Below are 26,639 nucleotides of genomic sequence, written 5' to 3'. Positions count from 1 at the left end.
TCCATTTTTCCAAGAGACTTTCCCTTTCCCCCACTATTAATTCTTAAGAACTTAGTGCATCACATATTGTCATTTTTAATATGTAAGTACAAGGGCACTTTTGTAGAGCCAAGTAAGCAACAGATATTATCTTCCTTTGCGGTCCCATATTTTTGGTAAAAACTTGAAAACCAGGATTCAAACATTATGTGTAAAATATCTAACTAGTAGATTAAAGTGTCTTCCTCAACATATGAATTAAGAAATGCACTACTACAAAACTTGTCAGCCGATTTTTCAAAGGCCAGAACTTTATCAGGTTATTTTAGTAATCCTTTGTCGGAGCTATGTTTTTCCTGCTTGGAAGAAAATCCACTGGATAGACATTGATATTGTCTATTTTGCTATTTCATTTTTTTACATCTACTTTGACATGCCCTAAAGCTTGAGGACTTTAACATCTATTATATAAAATGCAAGTGAACGGTACAGTAAAGAAACATGTCTTGGCAAAAGCATTAAAATACTCTGCTTCAGTCCAAACTTGTATCTTGAGAGCCTTTGTTTCACCTTTCCCAATCTTAATGGCCCCTTATCCTTTTCCAATAAGGATTACTTTTCAAATAAGTTTTCTGTGTATGTTGTGTACTGCATTCTGAGTCAATGTAGATCAGCTACTAAAATAAAAGTCTAATTTCTGAAAAAGAAACAAATATAATGTGTATATTTACTTCCCCAGAGCTGTACAACCTAAATACTGCCTCCATCTTCAACACAAATAAAACACATTATTATTCATGTGGCATCATATGTGCATGATGCTTCCCAGTTAAGAGGACACCTGAATCAGTGAAGCCAATGATTTCCAATTGGACGATTAAGATGTTAGTGTAAACCAATATTCAGCCAGTATGTTTTGGTGGATTTAAAGAGAGCCACTTGCTAATAGGGCCTAATTTCTCACCACAAAATAGTATGAATCCAGGGCAATCTTGAAGTAACCCATGTAGTGATGGCCGGAGGGAGGAGAAATCACTCCTCTTCAGAACTATGTGTAGCATGCCTCAAATAACCATGTTACAAAAGTGTTTCTGTATAAGAATCAATTTAAAAGTAAGAGAACATTTTTATCATAAAAGTGTACTGAATCCCACACCTGCCCAAATTATTTGCTAACATTTAAGAAAAAACTAAAGGGGCTGGGTCCTACCACCCAATAAAATCACTGAAATCTTGTATCCACCAGCTAGTGTAACAATATTTGGCATATAGCATAGCTGCATTTTGTGCATGTGCTATACTGACTGAAGGAAAGACTAACTGAGGGTCTGAACAGGAAATCCTTCAACCTCAGTCACTGAATTCACTCATTTGACTCCTATGGGACAACTTGTACAATTAAGGGTTATTTGCATGAATAAATATTTGTAGAATCAGGTCCTTATCTTCTGGGTAGAGAGCACCTATTTATGACAATTTCCATTTCTGTTCAGTACACTGAACAAAATAAAAGGCTAATCAGTAGAAGTTCCCTAACCCAAAAAAGCTGCAATTGATGATACAGGTTGGACCTCTCTGATCTGGCACCCCAAACTGGGGAATTTTCTGGACCAGAGAAGGTTTCCTGATATAGCCCTGTGCCACCCACCCTGCGAGCTCGGGGTGGGGAGATAGGAGCAATTGGGGAAGAGAAGCACTACCTCCAGCCCCAGTTGGGCTGCCTCCTGGGTTGTTGACCCCACTGCTGCTCTGCAGGCAGGATTGCCTGCTGGGTTCCAGCAGCCTGCACTATTGCAAGCTACCACAGGTTCCAGGTCAGCACTGCCAGGAGCTGAGACTGACCCTGGTCAGTCTGCTGAGAGTTCAGGTTCTGGTCCCAGCCCCACAGCAACCCATGGGCTCGGCCCCAGTTCTGCGGGCTGCCCAGGGCTCTGGCCCCATGCTGCTGTGGGCTTCTGGGGCAACTGCCAGCCCCAGTCCTGGTCCTGCTGCTGCAGGCTGCCGAGGGCTTAGGGGCTCCTGCCCCATGGCAGCCCGCAGGCTCTGGCCCCAGCCCCACGCTGTCGCCGGCCCGATCCTGTGCTGCCAGGGGCTTCCCCGACATGGTCCCAGTGCCACAGGCTGCTGCCTGCTCCGGCCCCATCCCGCTGCTTCAGCCTGGCCCCTCCTGGATTGCCCTCCCGCCACCAGGCTACCAAGGTGCTCTGATCCCCACACATCCATTGTCCTGTCAGACCACAGATGTTGCCAGACCAGAGAATTCCAGTTTTGGGAGGTACAATCTGTAGTTTCTTAGGAGATGCTACGGATCATTTAAATCACAAGTTATTCTATAACAGAATTATCAACCAAAAATTAAAGAATTTTTTCCACATAGAAAAACTGTATTTGATAGTTTAGTAATGGTACAAACAGAATCCAAGGCATTTGTAGAACTTACCTTAACCAGAGCAATCTGAAATTCCATTGCTATAGGCCGAATGCCTTTTCTTCTGGTATTTACAGAATTGTCTTGCATTCCTTAATAAAGCCTGGCCTACATACACAGCTTGTACTTATTTAACTTTCAGTTAGGGGTGTGCTATTCTATCAAACCAGTTAAATTAGTGTAACCCCTTAGTGTGGATGCAGTTACACCTGTATAAAAGTAATTCATACCCACATTGCTTTTTCCCCCTTTTCCTTACAGAAATAAGTTATAGTGATACAAGCACATTTATACCAATGTAAGCGCTCCCACATTAAGAGAGATGTACCATATGCAATTATGTATAATTATTAAAACAGATTTTTGTATGTAGACAAGATCTTAGAGTTCATAACAGACCCCTTTTCACCTTTAATATTGGACAGAATAAATCCTGCTTTTTGAAAAAAATAGAAACCTACAATCGTAATTTAAAATGCAACTCTGTAGTTGTTATGGGATATAAAAGTAACAAAAACTATTAATTTAAATCAAGTGTGTGGGGGGGAGAGTAATCTGAATTTCTAAAAGAATTGCAGTAAAATAGAGACGGAAGTTCATTTTAAGTGTAATATATGACAATATTCCTGAGAAAGTTTAAAGAGTTTAAAGTAATTTGGGGGAGAGGGGGGAGAATATCTGTGTTTCCTTGATGTTCAAAAATTCTTTCACCTGCACAATCTAAGTCTCAAGATGAATTTCATAATTAATGGTATTAAATTGTTTTAAATATATATTTTTGTCAAGTGAATATATATTTCATATGTTTAACAGCCCTACTTTTGAAAATAAAAATTAAACCCTTATAAAAGGTGCTTCATAAAAGCTGGTAGAAAAAGTAACATTTGCATTCATTAAATTTCAAATTGAGAAAATAGTAACTAGATCCTATTTATCATGTGTTTTGTAAAAGCGAATGGTATTATTTCTCTTAAATTCCAATAACATTACAAGACCATTTCACTGGAGTCAATCAAAAATGAGACAAAGTACAAAGACTATTCCACATTACAAATCAGTATTTACTTACCTTTATGTGAACTAACAAGAGGTTAAGGATGCTATTCAGTACCTGCAAAATTATAATATGCAAGGCAAACTCTGCCTAACTTCCCTTTAGATGTTTTCTTGTGTGTGGATAATGTGTGAAATATGAGTAACAGAGATAATGAGGAAATAAATACTATAACCATCCACACTTAATAAAAGGTCATCCTTAAAATATAAATAAAATATCAGGAAAGAGAACTTGGATATACTTGACAGTTTAAAGATGTCTGCAAAATATAAAAGCTGTTACAAACCCTTTGTTGAAAAATCCCATCTTGGCACTAGCAATGTAAATGTAAAACTTGAGAAGTGCGTGCCAAGTCCAGATGTATGGTAATAAAATTTAAGTTAGTATACTGAAATCTTGATAGTAGGGGCATCTTGTGTAGCTTACAATATTTTGAATTTAAGAAATGTGTATAAATACTTACCTATTTGGAGAACAGAAATGGTTATTGTCTTTGAAAAACACTTGGTAAGTTACTTAGCAGGTTTACATTCAGAAACCAGTTGTGTACAGACCTCGATACCAAAATTATAAATGAATCTTACATAAAATTTCCATGGTGAGAGAGTGTGTGAGAATCTTTGAAGTTGGAGAGAAAAATTTAGTGTCACATTAAGAAAAAAATACCAAACTTCCTAATCTTACGGAGTCAAGAATGGATGGGTATTCAAATAAAATGTAAATGATTACTCAGGAATATCCCTATGTGATACATACATTTGAATAACAGTGAAGATGAAATGGCAGCAGTCTTTTCTGGCTTTACTGCATTGTAATTATGATCGCTTGCCCACGATGGTGTGCTGTTTTCAGATGCCGGCTCTTTAGCAACTGGTTGGGTATTTGCTTCAGTTTTAGTGGCTGTCACCATACTTTTCTTCATGTTAATCTCTCTTTTCTCGGGAGTTAGTCTCTTCTGGGTGGACAAAGGCTTAGTACCTGTCTGTATAATTAGCAGAACCTTAATTACTAACAACAGAAAGAGCTAGCATGATGCATGTATTTAGCGACAAATTATGTCTTCATATTGCCTTGATCTATACTAAGACTCTATTCCGAAATAAACCCCCAAATTCGAATTTATAAGTGGTGCATCCACACTACCAAGCACGCTATTTTGAAATAACTGGCTACAGAATTCGAACTCTGTACTCCTGCTCTTCATGAGGATTAATGTGAATTTTGAAATACTGATTTCAAAATAACGTTAGTGTGGATGCTCCAGTGTTGCTAATTTGAACTTAATGGCCTCTGGGAGGCTCCCACAGCTCCCAAAGCGCTTCCTGAAGCTCTAAGTCCGAGGCAGCGCGTCTACATTAATGGAGTCTGCCTCAGACTAATTTCAGTGCTTCCTCATAAGGAGGACCCGCTAGGTTGGATTTGTTAAATCGGGAGCTCTTAAGTTGAATTCAGTAATTTTGAAATAGTTTCCTAGTTTAGATGTGGCCATATAGAAAATCATTAAAAATGCATTTCAAATTACACAGTTAAAATACAAAATGGGTTTCTGAGTCTCTAAAGATAGAGGAAATGCATTAGCCTAGTGGTGCTGAGCACACTACTCACAAACAGACCCTGCCAGCAAACGGAACAAAGTTGTACTTAACAAATGTACACAAATTTGCATATCCAGCTGTACTGGCCTTTTTAAAGTGGTTTCAAAGAGCTAAGCAATATGGATTTAAAAGAGCTATTAAGAAACTCTTTCATTTTTTTTACAGGTGACACAAATCCCCCTTATTTGCATAGTTTGTCTCCTCATTAAAAAAATCCCTAAACTTTTAATCCATGAAAACATTAATAATTTTAATTTATGAATTAGCTTTAAAAAATTTAATACTAGGGAAATTATTTCAGAAAAGCTGTACCAAAGAGTAGATAATTCTTTTAATCACACTTATGCAAAAAAGGCACCCTTTTCCTACTCTTTTTATCATTAAGATTTAACTGAATTATTTCATTCTTTAATGCAGTTTTAGGTCACAGAAATGACAAAACAAACAAATTAGTGAATCTCTAATGTTAAATATATGTAGCTTCCAAGATTTATCTGAAAACTGTAAACAAGCCATTGCACTTCAGGAAAAATGCTGCTGCAAAGCTGGGTTTTTTTGTTCAGCAACATAAGCTTACCTGCACCTGAGATTTTAGAACCGTGGATCTCTCAGATTTTGATTTGATCTTCTCTTTTGGCTTTGGTTCTTTTCCTGCACTGAGAAATTTCATGGTAGCAGCAGCATGTTTGAGAATGCAGTCATTGCTGCAGTATACAGAATCAGGCTGAGCCACATTAGAACAGCCAGGACCAATGCATTTGGATGCACCAGGAGCTTCAATTACCTAAAGAAATGCAGTACAAGAAGTTCAATTTTTAACCAAAAAATTGTACATATTTGGTGATGACAACTTAACAGAATTTCACTAGTGTGTCTTAAAAGCATAACATGATTTTTCGATCAATATCATATTCCAGAATGAACTGTTGACACTCTTCCATATCCAACTCTGATGGCCTATGAAGTTCATGCTTGCAAATTCAATGTAATCTACTATATATTTGAGAGTTTGTGCGCCTGTCTGTCAGTCTGTTTATTCAAGAACTCCTCCTAAACAGTAAGAGCTAGAACCACCAAATTAAGTATGCAGCTCCCGCTTATCATAACTTAAAGCAAGGTAAAGGTTTGGTTGTACCAAGACAATGGGATGTCTGGAATATGACTGTTTCTCATAAAAGAGAAGGGGCTGCTATATGGCACAATTATATTTCAGTAAGACCATGGGGGCACACCAGTAAGCAAGTGGCTGGCAGCGGCAGGGCTCTGCATGTTGTCAGCCTCCATACATAGATAAGCGAGCTGCCAGCTGGAGGGTGCAGTGCCCACCATCTCAGGAAGCCAATAGCTAGGTAGTATGGCTCTTCTTGCCCAGGCCAGTTCTTGCGTGCTGCCAGCTAGGCAGTGCAGCCCTACCAGCCCTGGGAAGCTACCACCAAGGCAGCGCAGCACCTGGCACTCCAGGGAGCCAGTGGCCAGGCAGCATGGACCCCACCGCCCCAGGGATCAGCCTACCTTCTGCACACTCACCCCGCCCTTTAGCCTGAACCCTCATACCATTCCCAATCCCTTGCTCAGACCCCCACCTTCCCTGAGCGCCTCCTCACTCCCCAATCCTGACTCCTGCACCAGCCTCCATACCCCCTGCCCTAAGCCCCTCTTCTAAGACCCAAACAACACTGGGTAAATGTGCTGGTACTAAAATATTTATAAAACCATTAACATTAAATAAACAATAAGGAGTCCATAATGAATATTAAACAGAAAAGTACCACAGGCTTTAACAGCTATTTCTCCTGAAGTTATTGATATCTAATTAACCAGGCTGTCTCCCTGATAATGCAGAATTACTTCCTGCAGCACATTTTTCTATAGTTTTATCCAGTCTCATTTTAAAAGTCCCAAGTGACAGACTACCCCTACTTCCCTAGGGAAACTCCATCACAGATTAATAATTACTTCCCATGGTCAAGATAGACGTTTCCCAATACGCAGTCTAAATTTTCTTAGTTTCATCCCATTAGTTTAAGTGACACCATAGTGTTTGACACATAAATAATACCTCTGCCTACTCAGTGTTAACCTATATCAAAAACAGGTGCCTCAAATATAATAGATAACATCCTTAAAAGCCTACCATATGTGATCATTTTGAAGTGTAGGGCAAGGAATTTAACTTTTCAATCCTGTTTTCCCGTTTGTAAAAATGATGTGACAAACTAAAAATATCCTGGGCAAACCTTATGGAATGAATATTAACTATGCTGAATTACATTAAAACTTATTAAATTAGGTTCAATATGTCTGCGGACCATTATATTAAAAATAAAATTGTGTAGGTGTTATAAAACTCTATGCAAATCCTCCAGAGAAAGGGAGATGCTAATATAATACCTCAGCTATCAGTCCTTTTGAAGCCATCCCCCTAGATAGGTTTTGCAAATGCTCATGTAAAAAGGATTCTGCAATACGTAAAAATCCTGTCTGCTAAACAGACTGATTTTAAATAAGCTCAGAACCTTCTTGATTAGCAGAGAGCTCTAAAGTTAAGGGTTGAAAGGACAGGGCCTACTTAAGTCATATAACACACTGCTTGTTCTGAGCTGAAACTGTATGAAATAGAAAGCACAAGGAAACTGTTTGAGAGGGATTCTGAAGGACTGTTCCTGCCAGAAGCCATGGTAGGATTGGGGTAAGTTTATTACCTTCTGCATAGGTTTTTAAATGCTTTCTCTGTAGTGTCTTTACCTTCAGAACAACATAGGTATGTATAGGAAGTGCTGTGTTACCTTATAACTGTCAGGAATTACTCAAGTTATTAGTCTCTAGAGAAAAAAAGTAAAACAGTAGGCCTCCTGAGGCAAAGTCTTTTGCTAGAATATCCTACTAGTCAGGAAACTCTGCACCTGGAAATCCACTGGTCACAATGGAGTATTAAACTTGTCACCACTCGAGAGAAATAAAGCTAAGGAGCTGGAAGTCAAAGACAGGTGCTCTTGCTAGCTAAGGTTACCACGTCCCATTTTTAAAGAGACAGTGCTGTATTTAAACCTTCCTACTGCTGGTCCTGACTTTCTTAAAATCAGGTAAATTGTCCTATATTTTCTGTCTCTCCCCATCCCTCTCTAAGTACTGGCAGGTTCCGGAGCTAGCTGAATCCCTGCTTGCCAGCTGCCTGCCAACTAGTGGTGACCATGGAATCCAGGGGCCAATGATGAGGCTGGGTGTGCAAATCTGGTGGCGGGGTGAAGATGCAGCACATGGGACCAGTCGTTCCTCCTGATGGTCCATCAGCACAGTCCTCATTGTATGCCAGCTCTTGGTCAGAAGGGCCCGGCCCTTCATCCTGTTTACAGCTGGCACTGGCTGAGCACTGTAAGTACTGGAGGCTGATGCATGTGGGCAGATGCCAGGCAATGGCCGGTTACATGTAGCCTCTGATGACCACCCATCAGTCCATAATGTGCTCCTTCTCTCACTGTCATCTCCCTGCTGTACCCCTTTGCTACCCCTACAGCCCTTCTGCTCCTCCATATCCCCCCAGCAGGGTGCATCCTGCTTTCAGCACTGTGTGGAGAACAGCCCCCTCAGTTCTCCAATAGCCTGGCCAGCAGGTTTCTTCCTTCCCCCATTGCATCTGGCTGGACAGATACCCTGGGAAATCCCAAGACCCTCCAGCTTGTGGCACTAGCCAGGAGCCATGCCCTGCATGTGCCCAAGTGCTGGCATTGTGACACTGGAGTGGCAAGGGGACAGAGGAGCAATTTCCTGTCTGTTCATGTCCGGAAACTGCAGGCACCATGGTAGTCCCTGGGGCAGGGGATCAGTACCTTCTTCACCTGCCAATAGGCAGTGAGGGGTCCATTTCCTAAGCCCCTTTCCCTGCTAAGCCACTTCTATAGATGGGTTAGTTGAAGCCCCTGCAGTCAAGTTCCTTAGGCCCTGGTGCAGCATACTTAGGTTTAACCCTTTCCTGCCCAAGCTGTAGCCATGTGACAGAAGGCATGCTGGGTTACACTAGTGGCCAGCAGCAGCCTGGAGGTGTCATCTGCCTTTCAACACTGCACACAGGAAGAGACCAGCTGCTTTCATTCAGCCACACGGGGGCAGGAGTGAGAGGATGAAAGAGGGGATGGGAGAGAAGAGCTCTGCAAAGATACGGGCCAGGTCATCTCTCAAAGCTCCCCTCCCCCCACATCACCTGCAGGAAAACAGCTCCCGTCCCTTCCCTACCGCAGTGCTGAAACACTGCTGCAGGCCACATTCTGGTATGAATGCTGACAAATATAGGGGAGAGCATATGACCACATGTGGGTTCCCGCACATATTATTGCCTCAGGAAGACACAGCATCGACTAGCAGGAGAGGCGGGTCTGTCCTGGGGGTCTGTCCCAGCATGCCACGTGGAGATTACCAGGCAGAGACGATTATGTCGATTGGTCCATCACCCCCCCCCCCCACACACACACACACCTTCTGAGAGAGAGGTATATGGGAATGTGTGTGTGTCTGCATTTGTATCACCTCTCCCCCATGTGAATGCTAAAGCCTTAATGAAAGTAAATATGAAGAATCCAACTACACCGTACTTCTTTTTAACAGGGGCTCATCCAACTTGCTCTTAATCTGAATGTTTGCACTGCATAGTTCTGATTGCTTGCAGTTGAACATGCTTGAATACAAATAATTTAACCAACTGTCCCATATTCAGCATAGGGAAATATGGTGTGTCTATTGCTGGACCATAAAGGGGAAATACCAGTGCAGTTGCCCTGAACTGACACACTATATTATTGATTTTTCCTCATATAGCAGAGGGTTGGGAGCATGTGAAAATTTCTGATGATTTCTTCTTGTCTCTCCTCCATTTGTCAAAAGTATTCTGGTAATGTAAGATTCTACATACAGTCACAACAAAGCTAAAGAGAGAAAGAGAAAGACTATTAGTTCTCCATATACAATCCAAAATTGCACTGGCCTTTTTCACTGCCCTATCATATTAAAACTCTTGCATTAACCTGTATGTTCTCCAGCTGTGTCATATTTTGTCATTTTCTGCCCTACTTCCTAATCTAAAGATACCCAATACTGCATTACATAACTTTCCCCAACTCAATATATTGTAATTTGTAATTAATATTTGTTAAAGTCCTTCAGACATTTCTCAATTCACAAGACAAGTGTTGTTACACAGGTCAATTCCTACTAATTTTTCAATTAAGATTTATCCAGACACAAGTTGTACATATCTAAAATCCAAACACCATCAAATTTATTTTGAGGAGATGAATATTATTCCTCAGGATAATTCTGTACAATACACCCACTTTCATGTCTGATTATCTTTACACAAAGCAGGAAAAAAACTATTACAAGAATTAATATGTAAGTGCTTCCTAGGAGGGATCTTATACTACATTTTAAATATTTTAAATGTCCAGTTATAGTGTGTCACAAATAACTATTAAAGGCCCAATATTCCACCACTGAAGTCAACGGTAAAAATTCCATTTTCTTTTCAATGGTTTAGGATCAGGGCATAAGCACCAAGCTTTGCTGAATGCCATGGCATTTTGATTAAATTATTACTTAGCCCTGATTTTTGTTACAAGAATGTGAATTGTTTAAAACCAGAAGATGATTTACCCTGTGTTGCTTAGGTCCTTAATTTTTGTTTTTGGAAAATAAAATGAAAATGTCCGTGCTTCATTTAAATCATTGCTCTGGGGTGGGGTTGGGGGATGAGGGGTTCAGTGTGCATACTGCCCCAGGGAGAGAGGACTACCCCAGCTCCCTCTCATTGCAACAGCTTGGGACCAGGTGAGATGTGCCTGTCCATGGCTTCTACAGTCCCAGCAGGTGCAGCCAATGGAGGGGTGCATGTCCTCGGGCTGTGGTAAGATACATTTGTCTCTACCCTAGGCTACCCAGCCAGAGTGAGAAATGCAGCAAACTGTGCACTTTCCCCTCGTTCCCTGACAAAGGGAAACAGCCAGCAATGTTTCCTTATGAATGCCCCGCCCCCAGCCTTCTTAAAGGAATTCTGGTGGGGTGCGAAGCTGGGACTGAAGCAAAATCATCAGTCAAGTGAAAGGGGCTGTCTTTATGATTTTATGAGATGCAATCCCATGCCAGACACATCCCATTTTCTTGGCACAACCAAACTCTTACCTTGCTTTAATTTATGATAAGCTGTATACCAAATTTGGTGCTCCTTACTCTTACCGTTTAGAAGGAAAATTCTTGGACAGACAGACAGACAGACACAGACAAACTCTCTCATATATGCTAAAAAAATCTGTAGAATACAGTTCAAGACTTGGTGCATGAAAAATGCTGCAGAAAGAATGTTACTCTTCCGAAGTAGTCACGACCATCTTGACAACATCTTTTCGTTGTTCCTGAAAATTCAACTTTGATGAATGATTCTACCATGAAGAGTGATTGTAGGTGATTTTGAGGTTCCACGTTTATTTCCTACAATTATTTCTGTATCAAGTGTGTTCAGTGTACAAGTTTTTCCCCCCAAATGTTTTTTAATAAACTACCTTCACTCAAGTCAAGTTGTAGTCGCTCCTCTTCATGCATTGTCACCAGTAGTAAAAGTTCTGCATGCCGAATTAGGCTTTTACTGCAACCCCACTGTTTTCAAATGCCACAACTCCAAGCTATACAACTTACTGCACAATGTTTATTTTGTCGCAAAAATTAACAGATCTGATACTGAATGCACACAATGATTAGGTCTGTTGAGTAAGAAGGTACCACTTTTGCAGTCATCCTTTAGAGGAGAGATTAACTTATAGAAAGTTTGGGGGGAAAGTGTAGAACAAGAATGTATTAGTATAAGTTTGTGGGTGGGTGAAATCCTGGTCAGTGTTCCCTTTAAGCTGAGCACTTGGGCACCCAGGATAGATTCTGATGCTACACCACTAACTGGCAGAACACCCACGGCTAGCAGCATGTGTTTCTATTGATGGTGTACATCTGCACAACCCTCACTGCACAAAACTAAATTTATTCTGCACATGGATGGAAAAAATTAGAATGAACACTGATCCTGACCCCACTGAAATAAATTGCAAAACTCCCATTTACTTGACTAGAACCAAGATTTCACCCTCTATTTAAACTAAAATTGTCTGAGAAACTATTTCTGAATTTTACAAAATGTTGTTGTACCACTAAAAGCAAATTAAATATCACAGTCCTAAAATAGAAATACCTCCTCAAAATGCATTCACAGGAAAATGTCTGATTTTCTTTGCTATGGTTCAAAAACAAAAGTGGGCTTTGAATAAAAAACCCAAGTTTAAAGATCAGAACTGTTGGCATTAAAAAATCATCATGTTTTCTTAACTCCCCTCTCACCCAAATTTTCAAATAGATTAAAAGACCACCACAGATTAACATACAGATACTGACTTATAACAGTGAAATATAAAATGAAAAATTGTTAATACAGGTTGAACCTCTCTAAGTCCAGAACTCTCTGGTCCAGAAACATCTGTTGTTTGGAATTATTTTAGTTAGCTAGATGTCCACTTTTCATGGATGCAGCCAAGCTTCCCGTGGTCTCAAAAAGTTTGTGTACAGCCACCAGTGCTAGCTCTCAGTATTCTGTACTGTTATTTTGCTCTACTTTACCGCTAAATGTCCTCCAACAGTCCAGTAAGCAGTGGAAGTTTTGGTAATGCTGCTAGACAATATTGACCTCCCATGGTCTGGAAAATTCTCTCATTTGGAATTGGTCATGTCCTGAGGTTGCTGGACTAGAGAGGTTCAACCTGTAGTAAGATTAAGAGCTGTGACAGCTATATTTTTAATTATGGATAGTGAATGAGTACAAATAAGGTATCATTTAGGCCAGGACCTTGCTGTAATTGTGGTTTTCCCAATTCTTTTTTTACACAGATTTGCTAAATCAGTTTAAAATTATGTTAGTGTTGACAGAACCAAGGTAATGTGGGACTGAACCACAAGACCACCTTATTCGGGGAAGACATAGGTCAAGGTGACACAAAAACACTGACACGGAAATTGAAAATAAAAGGCAGAAAAAAATGCGTAAGTTGGGTAACTGAAATCTGTACATGCATACTATGTTGGGTTACCTAAAACTAGGGCTATCAAGCATTTAAAAAATGAATAATGGTGAATCTTGAGATTTAAAAAAGTGCAATTAATTGAAATTTTAAGTGCATGTTAAACTATATCAGAATATATCTATTTGGGGGGTTTCTATATTTTCAAATATAGGGTCAGGGTTTGGGCCTCGGGGCTTCAGCTCCTCTCAAGGCATATGGCTCTAGTCAATCCCTGCCCCCTTCCTTCCCTCCACCAGGAAACTGCAGGTTGCGGCTGCTCCAGCATCTCTGACACCTGCAGAAGTGTGATGAGGCTTCAGCTCCCACCACCACTTATGCTCCCAAACCACCCACATGTATTCAATTAACATGTTAAAAACACATTAATTTTGCTTTCAGTTGATCAAGGCATTAATTGCAATTGACAGCCCTCACTAAAATTCAAAGAGCTGATGTGTTAAAAAATACACTGGACAAAGATCAAGTAATGTGTAATATAGAAATGTATAACAGACACGAATAAACATCGGCCCAAACTGGAAAAATAGTAGAAAAGAGACAGAAGGAATAAACCAGGAGATCAGAGAAGGTGATAATCATCATGGAAAAACTTCCTGCTGCCCTAGAATGTGGTAACTTGGACCCAAAAAACAATTCCATCTTGTCTGCTATCTGTCTGGAATAAATGTATGTCCAGACACTATAAATGACAAAAATCCAGTCTGGAAATTTTATAAATTGATTAATCCTAAATTTTGGTTGGACTTGCCACTGTTTTCCAATTTTTATTCCCAACTCAAAATTAATATTAATACATGGGAAATGATATATATATATATTTAATATTCCATGTTAAATGTGAATACAGAAATAATTGTAATTTTAAAATTATAGAATATATATAAACAGATGTTTTAAATTTACAAATATTTTACTGAAGATGTATTAAAAGCACAGAAAAATTTCGGCAATTAAAAAAAATTCACTCCAAAGTCTACAAGGCTGTGCCAATGGCAGGCTTTAATACAACAGCTCTGATGCTGGCCAATATTTATAGGAATTATTCTTCCTGTCCTACCATTAAAATGCACACAACCCCATAAAATAAACTACTGCAGTGTTCAGTGAGCAAATATGTAAAATGTAAAAACTTGCTAACAAGATATAAAGTAGAGATGGCACTAAAGGATGATGCCTGGGCTTGCAAAAGCTAAAATAGCATCAGCAGCAGAAAGGTCAATTACTATAGCATTAAAGGGTTTTAAATTAGTTTAAATTCAAGTTAAGGGGCTTTTTGCCTGCATTTAGAATGGCATAGAGATTAGCTAATATAAACATAATAATTGTATGCAGAAAGTGGCAACAATTTGAAAGGATTTTTTAAAATATATTTTCAAAACTGTTTTTAAAAAGGAAAGTCTATTGAGCCTCCTTTTCTGTGTATGAAGAAATACAAGAAATAGCAAGGTTACAACCCAATGTCAAAGATTGGCTTGGAAGTACACAGAACAACTTGAGTGTACACACATACAAGTTTGCCAATACTAACTGGACATCTACAGTGAAAAATAAAACAATTTACAGTTATTAGAAAAAAGTTTAAAATTAAAGTATGTTCATTTCAGAATTTAATGGGTCTTTACGAAAGAACAGGAATTCAGCCAGTGTCTTGATTACCCAAATAATAAAAGAGTAACAAATGCATAAATATTATTGGGGTATTTGCTTTATCCTGATGTGCATGGTTTGTAAACTACTGTCCTTCAAAAATTAAAAAAAATATTCTAATTACTGTTACACTCCATTAATTCAGTTCTGGATCAAAATCTTTACTTGTAAATCAGAAAGATACAAACTTCAAATATGTAAAAGAAAGCAACTATGTTTCATATAAAAATATGTTGCAGCCCATAGATAACCTAATGCCTCAATAAATTTAACAGAATAAGAAGTAACGACTAAAATACTTACAGGTTGAAATATCTTGAGTTTTTTCTTCCCACTTGGATTTGCAGCTTTTTCAATCCTACCCTTGATTCCTTGATCCTCAATGGACTTTTGTTCAACTGTTCCTATACTTGTGAGCTCTGTACCATCCATGTTTACTTGCCTTAACTTTGTCTCTTGCTGATCTGTTTCTGAAACTGTCTCATCCTGCCCCTGCAGAATGGTGCAATTTGGGCAGATATAGTCCTCCCCATTCCTTTCCAACAGCCTCCCACGAGCCTCAGAAATCCCCACACAGTCACCATGAAACCATTCCTCACATCTATCACAACAAATCATAAACCTGAAAATAAAGAACAAGTAGTTAAAAATAAAATACTGAAAAATTGAAAACCAAAAATAAGTTAGTGATTTTGTCAGAGCGCCAGTTGCTTCATAACACTTATTAATTTTAACAAATGCATTCACATTTAGCATTTATTAATTTATTCTGTTATTTACATCCCCATGAAGTTACAACAGAAAAAAAGTTATATACATCTAGCAATGAAACATTTGGTAATAGGTTTATTCCCTATAGCAAATTCTCTATTTCTCAAACAGTATTTTATACAATAATTTGCATATGTATATAGCCCACCTGTTGTTATGAGGCTGGTGACAGATACAATATAGTGTATTTGGGTCATAAATCTCAGACTCAGATTTGCTTTTTGTGAACTCTTCAGATTCTTCACCTTTCATCTCCTTTGTTTCCAGGGCAGGTTTTATTTCCTTTTTAACTTGAAGATCTTCAGTATGTTCCTCAGATACAACTACTTGACTTCCTGACTCAATGCTATCCGTAGACTCGGGTTCTTGTTTGACAGGTAGCTCGGTCTTAATTTCATTTCCTGCCTGGACATCAACTGTTTCTGTAGGATTTTGTTCCAGGTGTTTTTTCCTAAGGCGGTTCTGTATCTCTTTCAATGTTAATTCTTCAGGTTTTTGTTCAATGCGTTTGTTTCTTAGACGATTTTGTAGTTCTTTCAGAGTCAATCCATCGCTATCACTATCAGAGGTATCATCATCATCATCATCATCATCTGCACCTCTGCTTTTCAAGACTGAATGACCCTTATTGTCTTTAGAGTCACTCTTCTGAGTGCCAGTTTTTATATCTGGAGTGCTCTCTACACTGCCTTCAGAGGCAGTCTCAACATCTGTAACCGGACAGGATGCTGGTTCACTTGAATCTTCAAGAGCAGTAGGAACACTCTTCCTACCTCTACGTCTTACTGTTGTAAGAAATTCTTCCACTCTTTCAGTACGCTTGGGTTGCCGTCCACTACGTCTGAGAGACAGGCTTTGCTGCTGCTGTGGCTGTTGTTCATGAGTGTCCACATCAACATCTCCTGCACCTTCTCGTTTGGCAATTGTAGTCCTTCGAAAACCCCATGTTTTCTTGAACTCCTTACTTGTAGGCTTGATAGTTTTTTGTTCCTCCTCATTACTTTGTTCACCTTTATCATCTAAAACTGCTGAAAGTAAAAGTAAAATCATGAAACAGACACTTTTTACTTCCTCAGATGCTTGAAGTGAAAGAAAGGCAGGGATCCATAGACTGGAGTTAACATTAGTGCTAATTAAATCAGGGTGCATGAGGCTCCCCTCCAACAGTAATGAGAAGGTGAGAGTACCTGAAGGAGAAATTACTTATTGTAATGTAAAACTGCGGTCATCTGAAAAAGTGGGCTGTGCCCACGAAAGCTCATGATACCATCTACATGTTTTGTTAGTCTATAAAGTGCTACCAGATGATTTGTTGTTTTTTAAGTTTATTGTAATGAGAGAGCCATTCTGACTGTCAAAATTGCATATGAATTCCACCTTAGAAGTTTCCCACTGCAAACTGTTTTGAAAGGTTTTTTTTGCTTCAAAATGGCAACTTGTAAGTCTGTAACTGAGCCCAAGGAAGGTTAAAGTGGAACACCCACTGGTTTTTGCATGTTATCATTCCTGATGTCTTATTTGTGTCCATTTGTTCTTTTGCATGGAAACAGTCTAATTTGACCAATGTACATGGCACAGGGACATAGCTGGCACATGATGGCATATATCATGATTATTTTTTTGTTTCCTAACTGACCAGATGTCATGGCATCTACCAAAAAGGGTTTTCTAGAAAGGTTAGAAACAATTTCAAGGTTAGAAACATGATGGCACCACGAAAGGGTGGGCCAATTAAAGTTAGCTCCGATCTCTAAATAACTCAGAAAAATTTTAACTTACTGAATAGCTGGTCAACGGTGCGTTAGAAGGCTCTCACAATCTCTCTGGTTGGCGATTTGCATTAAATTCTAGATATTTGCAACTGGAGTCACTTGTGAGGGAAAGAACTTATATTTTGTTCTATCCCAAACCAATACAGTAGCATTTGCTAAAGGGTGTGCATACATTTCTGGAAGGAGTGATTTATTATTAATCCCTTGTAGCTTAGCAATGTTTATAATGCAGCAATTTTCTTGTTCAATAAACCAGTCCTACCTTTCTATAATTTTTTTAACCTAAATCTTTTATAAACAATGTGTGAAGTTCTGGCCCAACTGAAGTCAAGGGAAAAAACTGCCACTGATTTCAATAGGCTAATGATTTCACTTAAGGTTTCCTACATGCCAACAGGATGCTGCACCACCATGCTTTACAGCCATTCCAGAAGACGACTAAAATAATTAATTAGGAAAATGGTGAATGGATTAACAAATTAAAATAAGCTGTTCCATGACCACATGCCCGTTCCCTCTTCAATTCTATCATTTAAAAAAAAAAAAAAAAAACTATTTTAAAACTCAGGTCTCCATTTTAATTTAAACCAATTTTTTTTAAAAATTTTCAACAGTAAAGTATGAGAAATATACAAGGTATTTCTGAAACTTTTAAATTACACTTTAAAATGAATAAGAAAAAGAAAAAAGATTGATTTGTTTGATAAAGATAGAAGGGATGATACTGCTGTTAGGCTGTTCATAGTAGGAATAAGGATGTTAGCAACTAATCGACTAACCGATCAACAGAAGCTTATCAATTAGCACTATCGATCAGTCACATTTCCCCAGCCGCCGCTCTGCTTTGCACAGCTGAGTGAAGCGGCTGAGTTGGTCCCTCAACCACGCGTTTCTTTTCATTCAGCCTAGTATATGTATGTGTGGTGATGAATGAAAAGGAATGCATGGAGCAGAGACCGACTCAGTGCCTTTGCGCGCGGCATTCCTAGACTATGTAATGCAGAGCGGCAGCTGGTGTGTGTGTTGAATGAAAAGAAATGCGTACAGCAAGAATCAACTCAGTGCCTTTGATTGCGGCTTCCCTAGGCTGTGCAATACAGAGCAGTAGCTGGGGAGGTTATGCTGTGAACCGGTGCTAGCCAAACTGAGCACTGGGACTGCCTACCCTTATCAATTAATCAATTCGTGACAGAAAATCTGTCAACTAATCGATTAGGAAAGTAATTGTATTTTAACATCCCTAAGTAGGAACTCCCCCTTTCTATGCACTCTCATAGCAACTAACATAACCTCCATCTTGATTAGGGTTTCTATACGATATAATTAAAACAAGTAATATGCTGGCTTTCTTATGGCAGCATAAAACCTAGGGTCAAATCCTTAACAAAAATCCAAAGTCATGAATGTGAAAGCAGCTCCAATACAGCTTTTTTGTGCACTGAATGAAAGACACACAGAATAGAGACTTACAATACTATTTAAGATAATTCCTCATCCCACATATCTTCACATAGCATCACTCCTTTTAGTAACTATCTGTCAAAGAACAATTTTTTTTCTTTTTGAAGTGCCTCACTAATGTTCTGGAGACTCTATAAAAAAACCCAACAAAATTCAATAGCTTAAAGCAGTTTTTCTCAAAGTGGCTCTAGTTTGATGTTTCCAGTCAATGGGAACTGCAGGAAGCAGCTGCTGCTTCTTGCGGCTCCCCTTGGCTGAAAATGGCAAGCTGGAGCCAATTGGAGCTGCAAGGCTTCATGGCCATAGAGCCGTTGTTTATCTAAAGTGGAGCGGCCTGTTAGCAGTTTTTCACTTTGAGAAACACTGGCTCGAAGAAACCAAACCAAACAAAAAAAAACCCTATATATCAGTGGTGGGCAACCTGTGGCCCAAGGGCCACATACAGCCCTCTGGGGTTTTATATGTGGTCTGTGAGACACTGTGTTTACCCACATGCTGGGTTGCCAGATTCCGCTGATTTCCACCCACATAGTCCTTTTCCTATCAGTATTACTGAAGTGACACATTCATGTAAAACATGGGCACATGACATAAGGTGCGTGCTGACTGCACACAACATTGGGTGAGAGCCAGGCACTCCCTGTGCATCCAAAGCCCTGCTGCAGTTCAAATTGGCACACCATGCAAATTCTAGGTATGTAAGCGCAGGGAGCAAAACTACCCTAACCTAGAAGGCTGTCTTGGTTATGACAATCTTGCAGCACACTGAGATGAAGGAGGGCTACTCATGCAGTCCATCACTGCTACAACTGGTAATCCCTCTCCCAAAACAAATTACATCCTATTGCATTACTTTTACCACTATGGCCCTAGCCTAATCAGCTTGCCATCTGAACTGAATACAAACAAGACTAAGAAAACAGTATTCTTTGGTACAGCGCTTTGAAGATCCCCAAATCCAGAATCTGGTAGAACAAAAGATGATTACGCTGATGTCAAAGATACAAAACTGACTTACCAGGAGAACGGTTTTCCATGTTGCCAAGGCTGGATTCAGATTCAAATGCCAGAGACTGTGAACTTACAACTTGTTCCATAATACGGAAACCACCATTCCCAAAGTGTAACTCTAAAAATAAATGTAAGACTCAGATTTTAATTGCTTGGACCTGGAGATTGTTGCATTTATTAACAAGAGATTTCATTTTAAAAAAATCTGTCTCAATGAACAGACAGATTTACTTACTGCAAACATGTAAGTAATCTCCATTTCTGATCCCAAATCAATACCAGAAAGAAAAAGATCTCAAACTTATGCAAACTGCTAAGTTGTACAGCACATTTTTGGATATAGCACACAGAGATGTTAGAAATTGTGTAACTGAACAGTCATGCAACCGCATGCAATCTTTGCAGTTACGTGACAATTTGATAGTCCTCAGAAGTGGAGCTGGCAGTCAGTGTGCTCCCAACACCACTGCCAGGGAGCCACTCAACACCCTACAGTGCTGCCTTTGAAAGCTAGTTTCCTCGCACCTATTGGCTCCATCCTACCTTCCTTACTCTCCATGCTGCTGCTTCTCTATCGGAGGCGGCAGCATAAGGGTGAGAGGGGAGGCAGATCCGGTGCTTGTGGGAAGCCAACTTTTAAATCAGCTCCTCACAGGCACCCCAGCTCCTGCTTTCCACCCCCAATACAGAGGCAGTCGGGGGGAGGGGGGGTGAATGAGTGTAGTCAACAAGATTAACTGATAAACCCAAGTTTATTGCTAATCGTGTAGCTATCTACATGCTGACATCCCTAATAGCACATGCATGCACTACTAACTTGCTTCCAGATTTCTGCAAATTGCTTAGCAAAAATAAGAATAATAAAAGCTGAAGTATATAGTCAACAACTCAAAATAATCTATGCTATCAACTATTTTAAATGTTTCATTTACAGGGACACAGTTGACTGTGTATTTTCAGGTATTTTCTTTTTTACACACACACACACACACACACACACACACACTTACTTTTAGGACTTAAAAGTTAAAAATCAACATGGATCTGAACCTAAAAATTAGACGTCTCAGTGCAAAAGTAATTTATTAATATAGTTACAAGTGCCAAATTATAGGAGAACTAAATGACACTATACATGCTAACTACAGTATCATTATAATGGCACTTTGAAAACTTACACAAATACACACCAAATAAGATATAATGGAATGCTCATCTCAGTGTTGTTAAGACTGCAGAAGTTACAAGATGACATGTAAGCCTAGCAAGACATTATATTGGATGTAATTTATTGCTCCAGTTACAATCAAGTCCCAAGTTCCAGCAATCTTGTTTTATAATAATCATGTATAAAAATGTGAATGACACATCCAAAATATTGAGTTATAAACATATTTCCTTATTTTTCCATACCAATACCTAATTGTCACATACGAATGCAGTGTTGTGAAAATACCAGCAGATTGTCTAGAAGATGCCTTAGCCCATAAGCATCTATGAATATTTTATAAGACCCTATTAAATCTATCTCTATATTACAGATTTGTGTGTCTGTTCATCCGTCGATGTATCTGTCTAAGAGTCTATTTGTTCAAAAACTCTTAAAGGTTAAGAGCTAGGACCACCAAATTGGGAATGCAGCTTCCTCTTATCCTAACTTCAAACAAGGTTAGGGTTTTGTTGCGCCAGGAAAATGGGATATGCCCTAATTTGATTATTTTCCATAACATGGAAAGGGACGGGGCAGAGAGAGAGAGAGAGAGAGAGAGGAGGGATGTAATTTTCACAATCAACACTCAGGGAAGCCAGCACAGGGGAGAGCTATACTGCAAAGTCCCCACTGGGGGCAGTTGCATCATCAACAAAGTGGCCAGCTACAGATGGAGCTTGCCTGTCAGGTAAGTGGCTCCCTGCCTTAAACACCTCCTGCTCTCTGCTCTCATCTCTAGCACTAGACTGGGAAGTGGGACTGAGAAGCCTTCCCCTGCCTTGGGCAGCTGCCAGGAAATGCTGGGTAAGTCTGCTAGTTAAAATATAGAAGTAGGAAACATGTCATCTGAAAAGAAAAAATCTCCAGAACATTATCCAGATTGCAGTGAAGAAAGGCAGAATGATAATTTATTTCTATTATCCCTAGTTATCATCTATAATTTTATCAATATCTCATGGAGATCATCAATACACACAAAATGGAAAATTTAAATTAAAACTCTACTTTCTAAAATGAACTATTGCTGAAGAAAACAATTCCTTTCTCTTGAACTCTGAAATCAGGATTAATTGCTATGGAAACCAAGATATGCCAACATATGGATCATATTTTTTTTAAAAAACCCTATACAAGACAAACAACATTGATGAACAGGTTCTCCTCTTTGACATAGAAGAGGTGGCTGCTGCAACCTAGTTGTGGCTCTGTGAACTTCAGCTGTTCATTCTGAGTAGAAGTTAAAGCAAGAGATGAGTTACTGAGTTTCTCTAACCACTGCCACTGTAAAAGGCTCAGGCTCAGACATAGTTTAATTCCATCACACACCTTCCTTGCTATTTCTAGCTATTTTAAAAGCCAATTTAAATTACCATGGCTAATAGACATTCACGTTGACAGATTAAATCGAGAGTCAATAGCTTACTCAGGAAGTAGTCATTCATTTTGGCATGCCATACACAAAGGAAGGACAATTTCAAAGGTAGAAAAAACATTGTCTAATAGTCCAGAACAGGACTTGGAATTACAGATGCTTTCTTCTGGAAAATTTTTGCTCAAGGCCACAAGCAGTGAAGAACAAAATTGGCTCTAGCAAACTGATCTCTCTCATAATTTCTTTATGGGATTCTTCTTCTGGATCCAAATCAAATGAAACACGAGTACTCTTAACAGAAACCCTTTTGTATTAGGAATACCAGGATTCTGTACAAAATGAGATTTTGTGAACCCACATTCAGTCTAGACAAATCCAGGATGGGAGAGAAATATCCTATTTTCTTTTTCATTGTGAAATATATCTATCAGAAGCAAATAATCTGTCTTCTGGGTAAGACAATGGCTCTTTGGGAAATAAGTTTCATCACGCTGGTCAGAACTGCCTAGGAGGGGTGGGCATGTTAGTCTGTATCTGCAAAAACAGTGAGTAGTCCTATGGCACCTTATAGACTAAGGGTATGTCTACACTACCGCCCTCGTTCGAACTAGGGTGGTTAATGTAGTCATTCGAAGTTGCAAATGAAACCTGGGATTTAAAAATCCTGGGCTTCATTTGCATCTTGTCGGGCGCCACCATTTTTAAACCCCTGTTAGTGCGGACTCCGTGCCCACGGCTACACGCGGCACGGAGTAGGTAGTTCGAATTAGGCTTTCTAATTCGAACTACCTGAAAAGCCCGGGATATTTAAATCCCGGGCTTCATTTGCAACTTCGAATGACTATATTAACCACCCTAGTTCGAACTAGGGTGGTAGTGTAGACATACCCTAACAGATTTATTTGAGCATAAGCTTTCATGGGTAAAAGCTTTGCATCTGACGAAGTGGTTTTTACCCATGAAAACTTATGCCCAAATAAATCATTAGTCTTTTAGTGCCGTAGAACTGCTCATTGCTTTTGCAGAACTGCCTGTCACTTCCTGGGACCCCAATGGGGAAGCAATGAAAAGAAGTTAGTTTTAAAGAAGGACATTCTCAATAATTTTAAGAGTCCAAGAGAAGAAAGTGTCTAATGGATACATTAGTTATTTCTGGGATGCCATCTCTATATGGTGTTTGGGAAATATTTTTATTCCCCAATGGACCTCCATGGATGAAGGAATGAAAGGACTATTGTTTTAGTCATGTTGGTAATTAGTAATTCAGCAAAAGGTATTACGCATTGCCTTTAGAGAACACTCATTTTATAAGACTGGTTAAATATAATCTTGTTCAGGTTAAAAGAATTTCTCAAAGCTTTATCAACAAATTTCTGAAAAAATTCAGCATATTGAAAATAACTTGAGTAAGGCTGGTCCCTGATTTGGTCTCTGTGTCAAGGCTTCCAAGCTATATGCTGTGCCAGAGAAGAGTTCTGGTAAAAATGACAAAAATATCACAAGTTAAACTGTAGAGTAAAGCTATTGCTGATGTGACGGACATAGCTTCTTAGAATTCCTCTCTAGACGTCTATGAGACTTCATGTCTAAGGAAACAGCAGGGAGCAAGTGACAGAAACAACACACAAGCATGAAGCAACTTGATCAGGATCCAAAATAAGATGATCTTGATCATTAAAACCAGTAAGCATATGTGCTGCTGCATTTCAAACAAGTTGCATGCAATGTGAATGCCCTGCTAAGAAGGAATGAAAAATAAATTTTTTGATCACTAGCACATGCGGTGGTGTTGTGCAGTCATCACAGGATACATAAGGATTTAATGTTACCAGTTTATGCAAGTAAACTATTTTCGAATACTTTCCTTGGAAAGGTAATAGAAATGTATCCTAATGAATTTCACATTATACATACATCTAAGCCACAATTAAACTTTAAAACCGTTGTTAAACTCTGCTCTGTACATAGAACTTAAGAAGTCTCTAGAATGAGAACAGCAGCGCCATACAATTCAATTTCCATTTCTTTTACAAGTATCTCATTTATGATCAGAAAAAAAAACCTTGAATGATACAATTTATCCTATTTTACAGGAACTGCTGGGGGAAAAAAGTTAGCAAATTTCCAACATCTTCATATATATACTCACAATTCCAATGGCTAGCATGTGAGGGGTTTTAAAGCATGCTATTATTTTAAATCTCACTATTTTTTGCATCTTGCAATGTGCAGTCTTCAGACAGTTCCTGTTTCAAGCAGTGTACTAGCATATGCTACACTTGTAACATATCAGGCACAAACCCCTCTAGAGTTAGCCTTTGACCAAAAGGTGCCATGTATTTGTCTAACTGAATTACAAACTGATGCTCTGCAAATTATCTGGGAAATAGGGAATTTTTCAACTCCACACACCAGTGTTTAAAAACACAAAACTTGCAAGATTCTTTGTAAGACCACTTTAGCAGGATTTTACTCTTGTACAGATGATAAAACAATATAGTGTGTGTTTGAGAATCACTGTAAGTGGGAAATGGTGCAGCTGAATTTAAAATAAAATAATTTTAAGTTAATAGTAAGGTAACCAAAATTCTCAATCACCCTTTCTAGCCTAACTACTGGAACATTCACATGTCACTTCTAAACTTGATAGAATTTTGTTAAGCTCTTTGGACAGTAACATTTTAAAATAACATTAGTTTTTTTAAGTTTTTAGCCTCTTATTTAGTAACAAGATTATAATATTTTAAAATGGAAAAGAAACTGCAATTAAAGCAATTACGATGCAAGAGATTAAACAATATTTTACGTCTTTGTTTACCTTGGAAGATGAAGAAATGTTAGAGTACAGCAGAGGAAATCCAAATTCTGAGATTTAAAATTCCAGATAAAAATTAAAGTAATAGGAAGAATCTTCAATGTCCTCTATATGCTTTACCTGACACAGCATTAGAGGTTGGGATGATTTCTCCCTGGAGATCTAAATGAAAGGGAGAGCGAGAAGAGGGCAGCAGTCGATCAGAGTCATTCAGCATAATACCTAGAGCACGTGCTGAATTTGATAATTCAGAAGTGCATGGTTCATCTTGATGACAACCCAAAGACTCAGATATCAATCCTCCGGTTGTTGTAGACTCCTGGAAGGAAAAACAAAAGTTTAAAAGTTTATATAGTTTTATTCATTTACTTTACCACTTTGTATTATACAATTCCAACAAGTCTAACAACGCAAAGAAGTAAATTGTAGGTATTACTTTAAATTGCTACAAAATTCTCATTGATAAACAATAAATGTGCAAATTAAGATAGCTCTGGTAAGAAAACAGATGCAGATCCACTTTGCATTTTACTGTAACTCATGAATGTAACCATCACATTTTGTTTCTTCATCAGTTTACCCCTCAAGAAATGGACTAAAACGGGAATGAATATTATTGTAAAGGATAAAAAAAATAAAGGTTAAACTTCTCTAGTCTGGCACTCTCAGGACCTGAACAGTGCTAAACCAGAGAATTTGCCGAACCATGGAAGGTCAACATTATAATGAGTGAGTCTTTTTTATTTCACCAAGGAGAATAAATGGAACAGTGCTTGTAATGATGTTTAATAATGTATGAGTGCGCTCATAAGTCCTATATAAGCCTAACTTAGCCAAGGGTTGTGAGTTCTCTTCATCACAAAGTGTTGTTACATAAGTTTACTCTATTGGCACAAGAAAGGAAGTAGAAAAAAGCATACAAAACCTGCTTATGTTTAGCAGCATTACCACCATTTCCACTCCTTGCTGGTCTCATAAAAGACATGTAAGGGTAATTTAGAGCAAGAGCCAGGAATGGTGGCTATAAATATATTTTATGGGACCACAGTAGACTTGGCCACATCCACAATAATTGGACAACCAACTAACTAAAATCATGCCAGACAAGACAGTGCTGGACTAGAGTGTCAACCTGTACTAACACAATTACACTGTTAATACTGATCTTTCAGTGTCAAGAGGAATGTAGCTTGTATACTGATAAATTTGTTTAGAAGCATTAAGATTTTCATAACACAACAGTTTACTTACTGTACTAAATATGAATGTAACAAAACAACTCTAATAATAGTTTTTAGTAGCTCAGCAAGAGTAAAATTAAAAGATGCAACCTATATTTAGATTTTTCTAGTACTGAAAATATAAAGAACATAAGAATGGCCATTCTGGGTCAGACCAAAGGTCCATCCAGCCCAG

The 26,639-nt window shown here is 38.7% G+C and overlaps 1 protein-coding gene across 9 annotated transcripts in view; it reads right to left on the bottom strand.

The window, feature by feature from the left end:
• Positions 1-26,639, bottom strand: part of DIDO1 (death inducer-obliterator 1) — a 100,886-nt gene that overhangs the window by 45,848 nt on the left and 28,399 nt on the right. For 6 of the 9 annotated variants that reach the window (XM_075901069.2, XM_075901065.2, XM_075901068.2 and 3 more), the window contains 6 exons: positions 25,344-25,542; positions 19,834-19,944; positions 15,731-16,610; positions 15,115-15,433; positions 5,637-5,843; positions 4,221-4,446 (listed from right to left, as the gene is read on the bottom strand). In XM_075901069.2, the coding sequence (XP_075757184.2) occupies positions 4,221-4,446; positions 5,637-5,843; positions 15,115-15,433; positions 15,731-16,610; positions 19,834-19,944; positions 25,344-25,542 (1,942 nt within the window). Of the gene's footprint in view, positions 1-4,220; positions 4,447-5,636; positions 5,844-15,114; positions 15,434-15,730; positions 16,611-19,833; positions 19,945-25,226; positions 25,543-26,639 lie in introns of those variants that run through there. The other 3 variants (XM_075901066.2, XM_075901072.2, XM_075901073.2) reach the window with 3 other exon arrangements.

This window comes from Pelodiscus sinensis, chromosome 17 (genome assembly GCF_052426305.1).
Source record: "Pelodiscus sinensis isolate ZL-2025 chromosome 17, ASM5242630v1, whole genome shotgun sequence".
NCBI lineage: Eukaryota > Metazoa > Chordata > Testudines > Trionychidae > Pelodiscus > Pelodiscus sinensis.
Note: the sequence above shows the minus strand (reverse complement) of the source record. Positions and strands in the feature narration are given on the sequence as shown.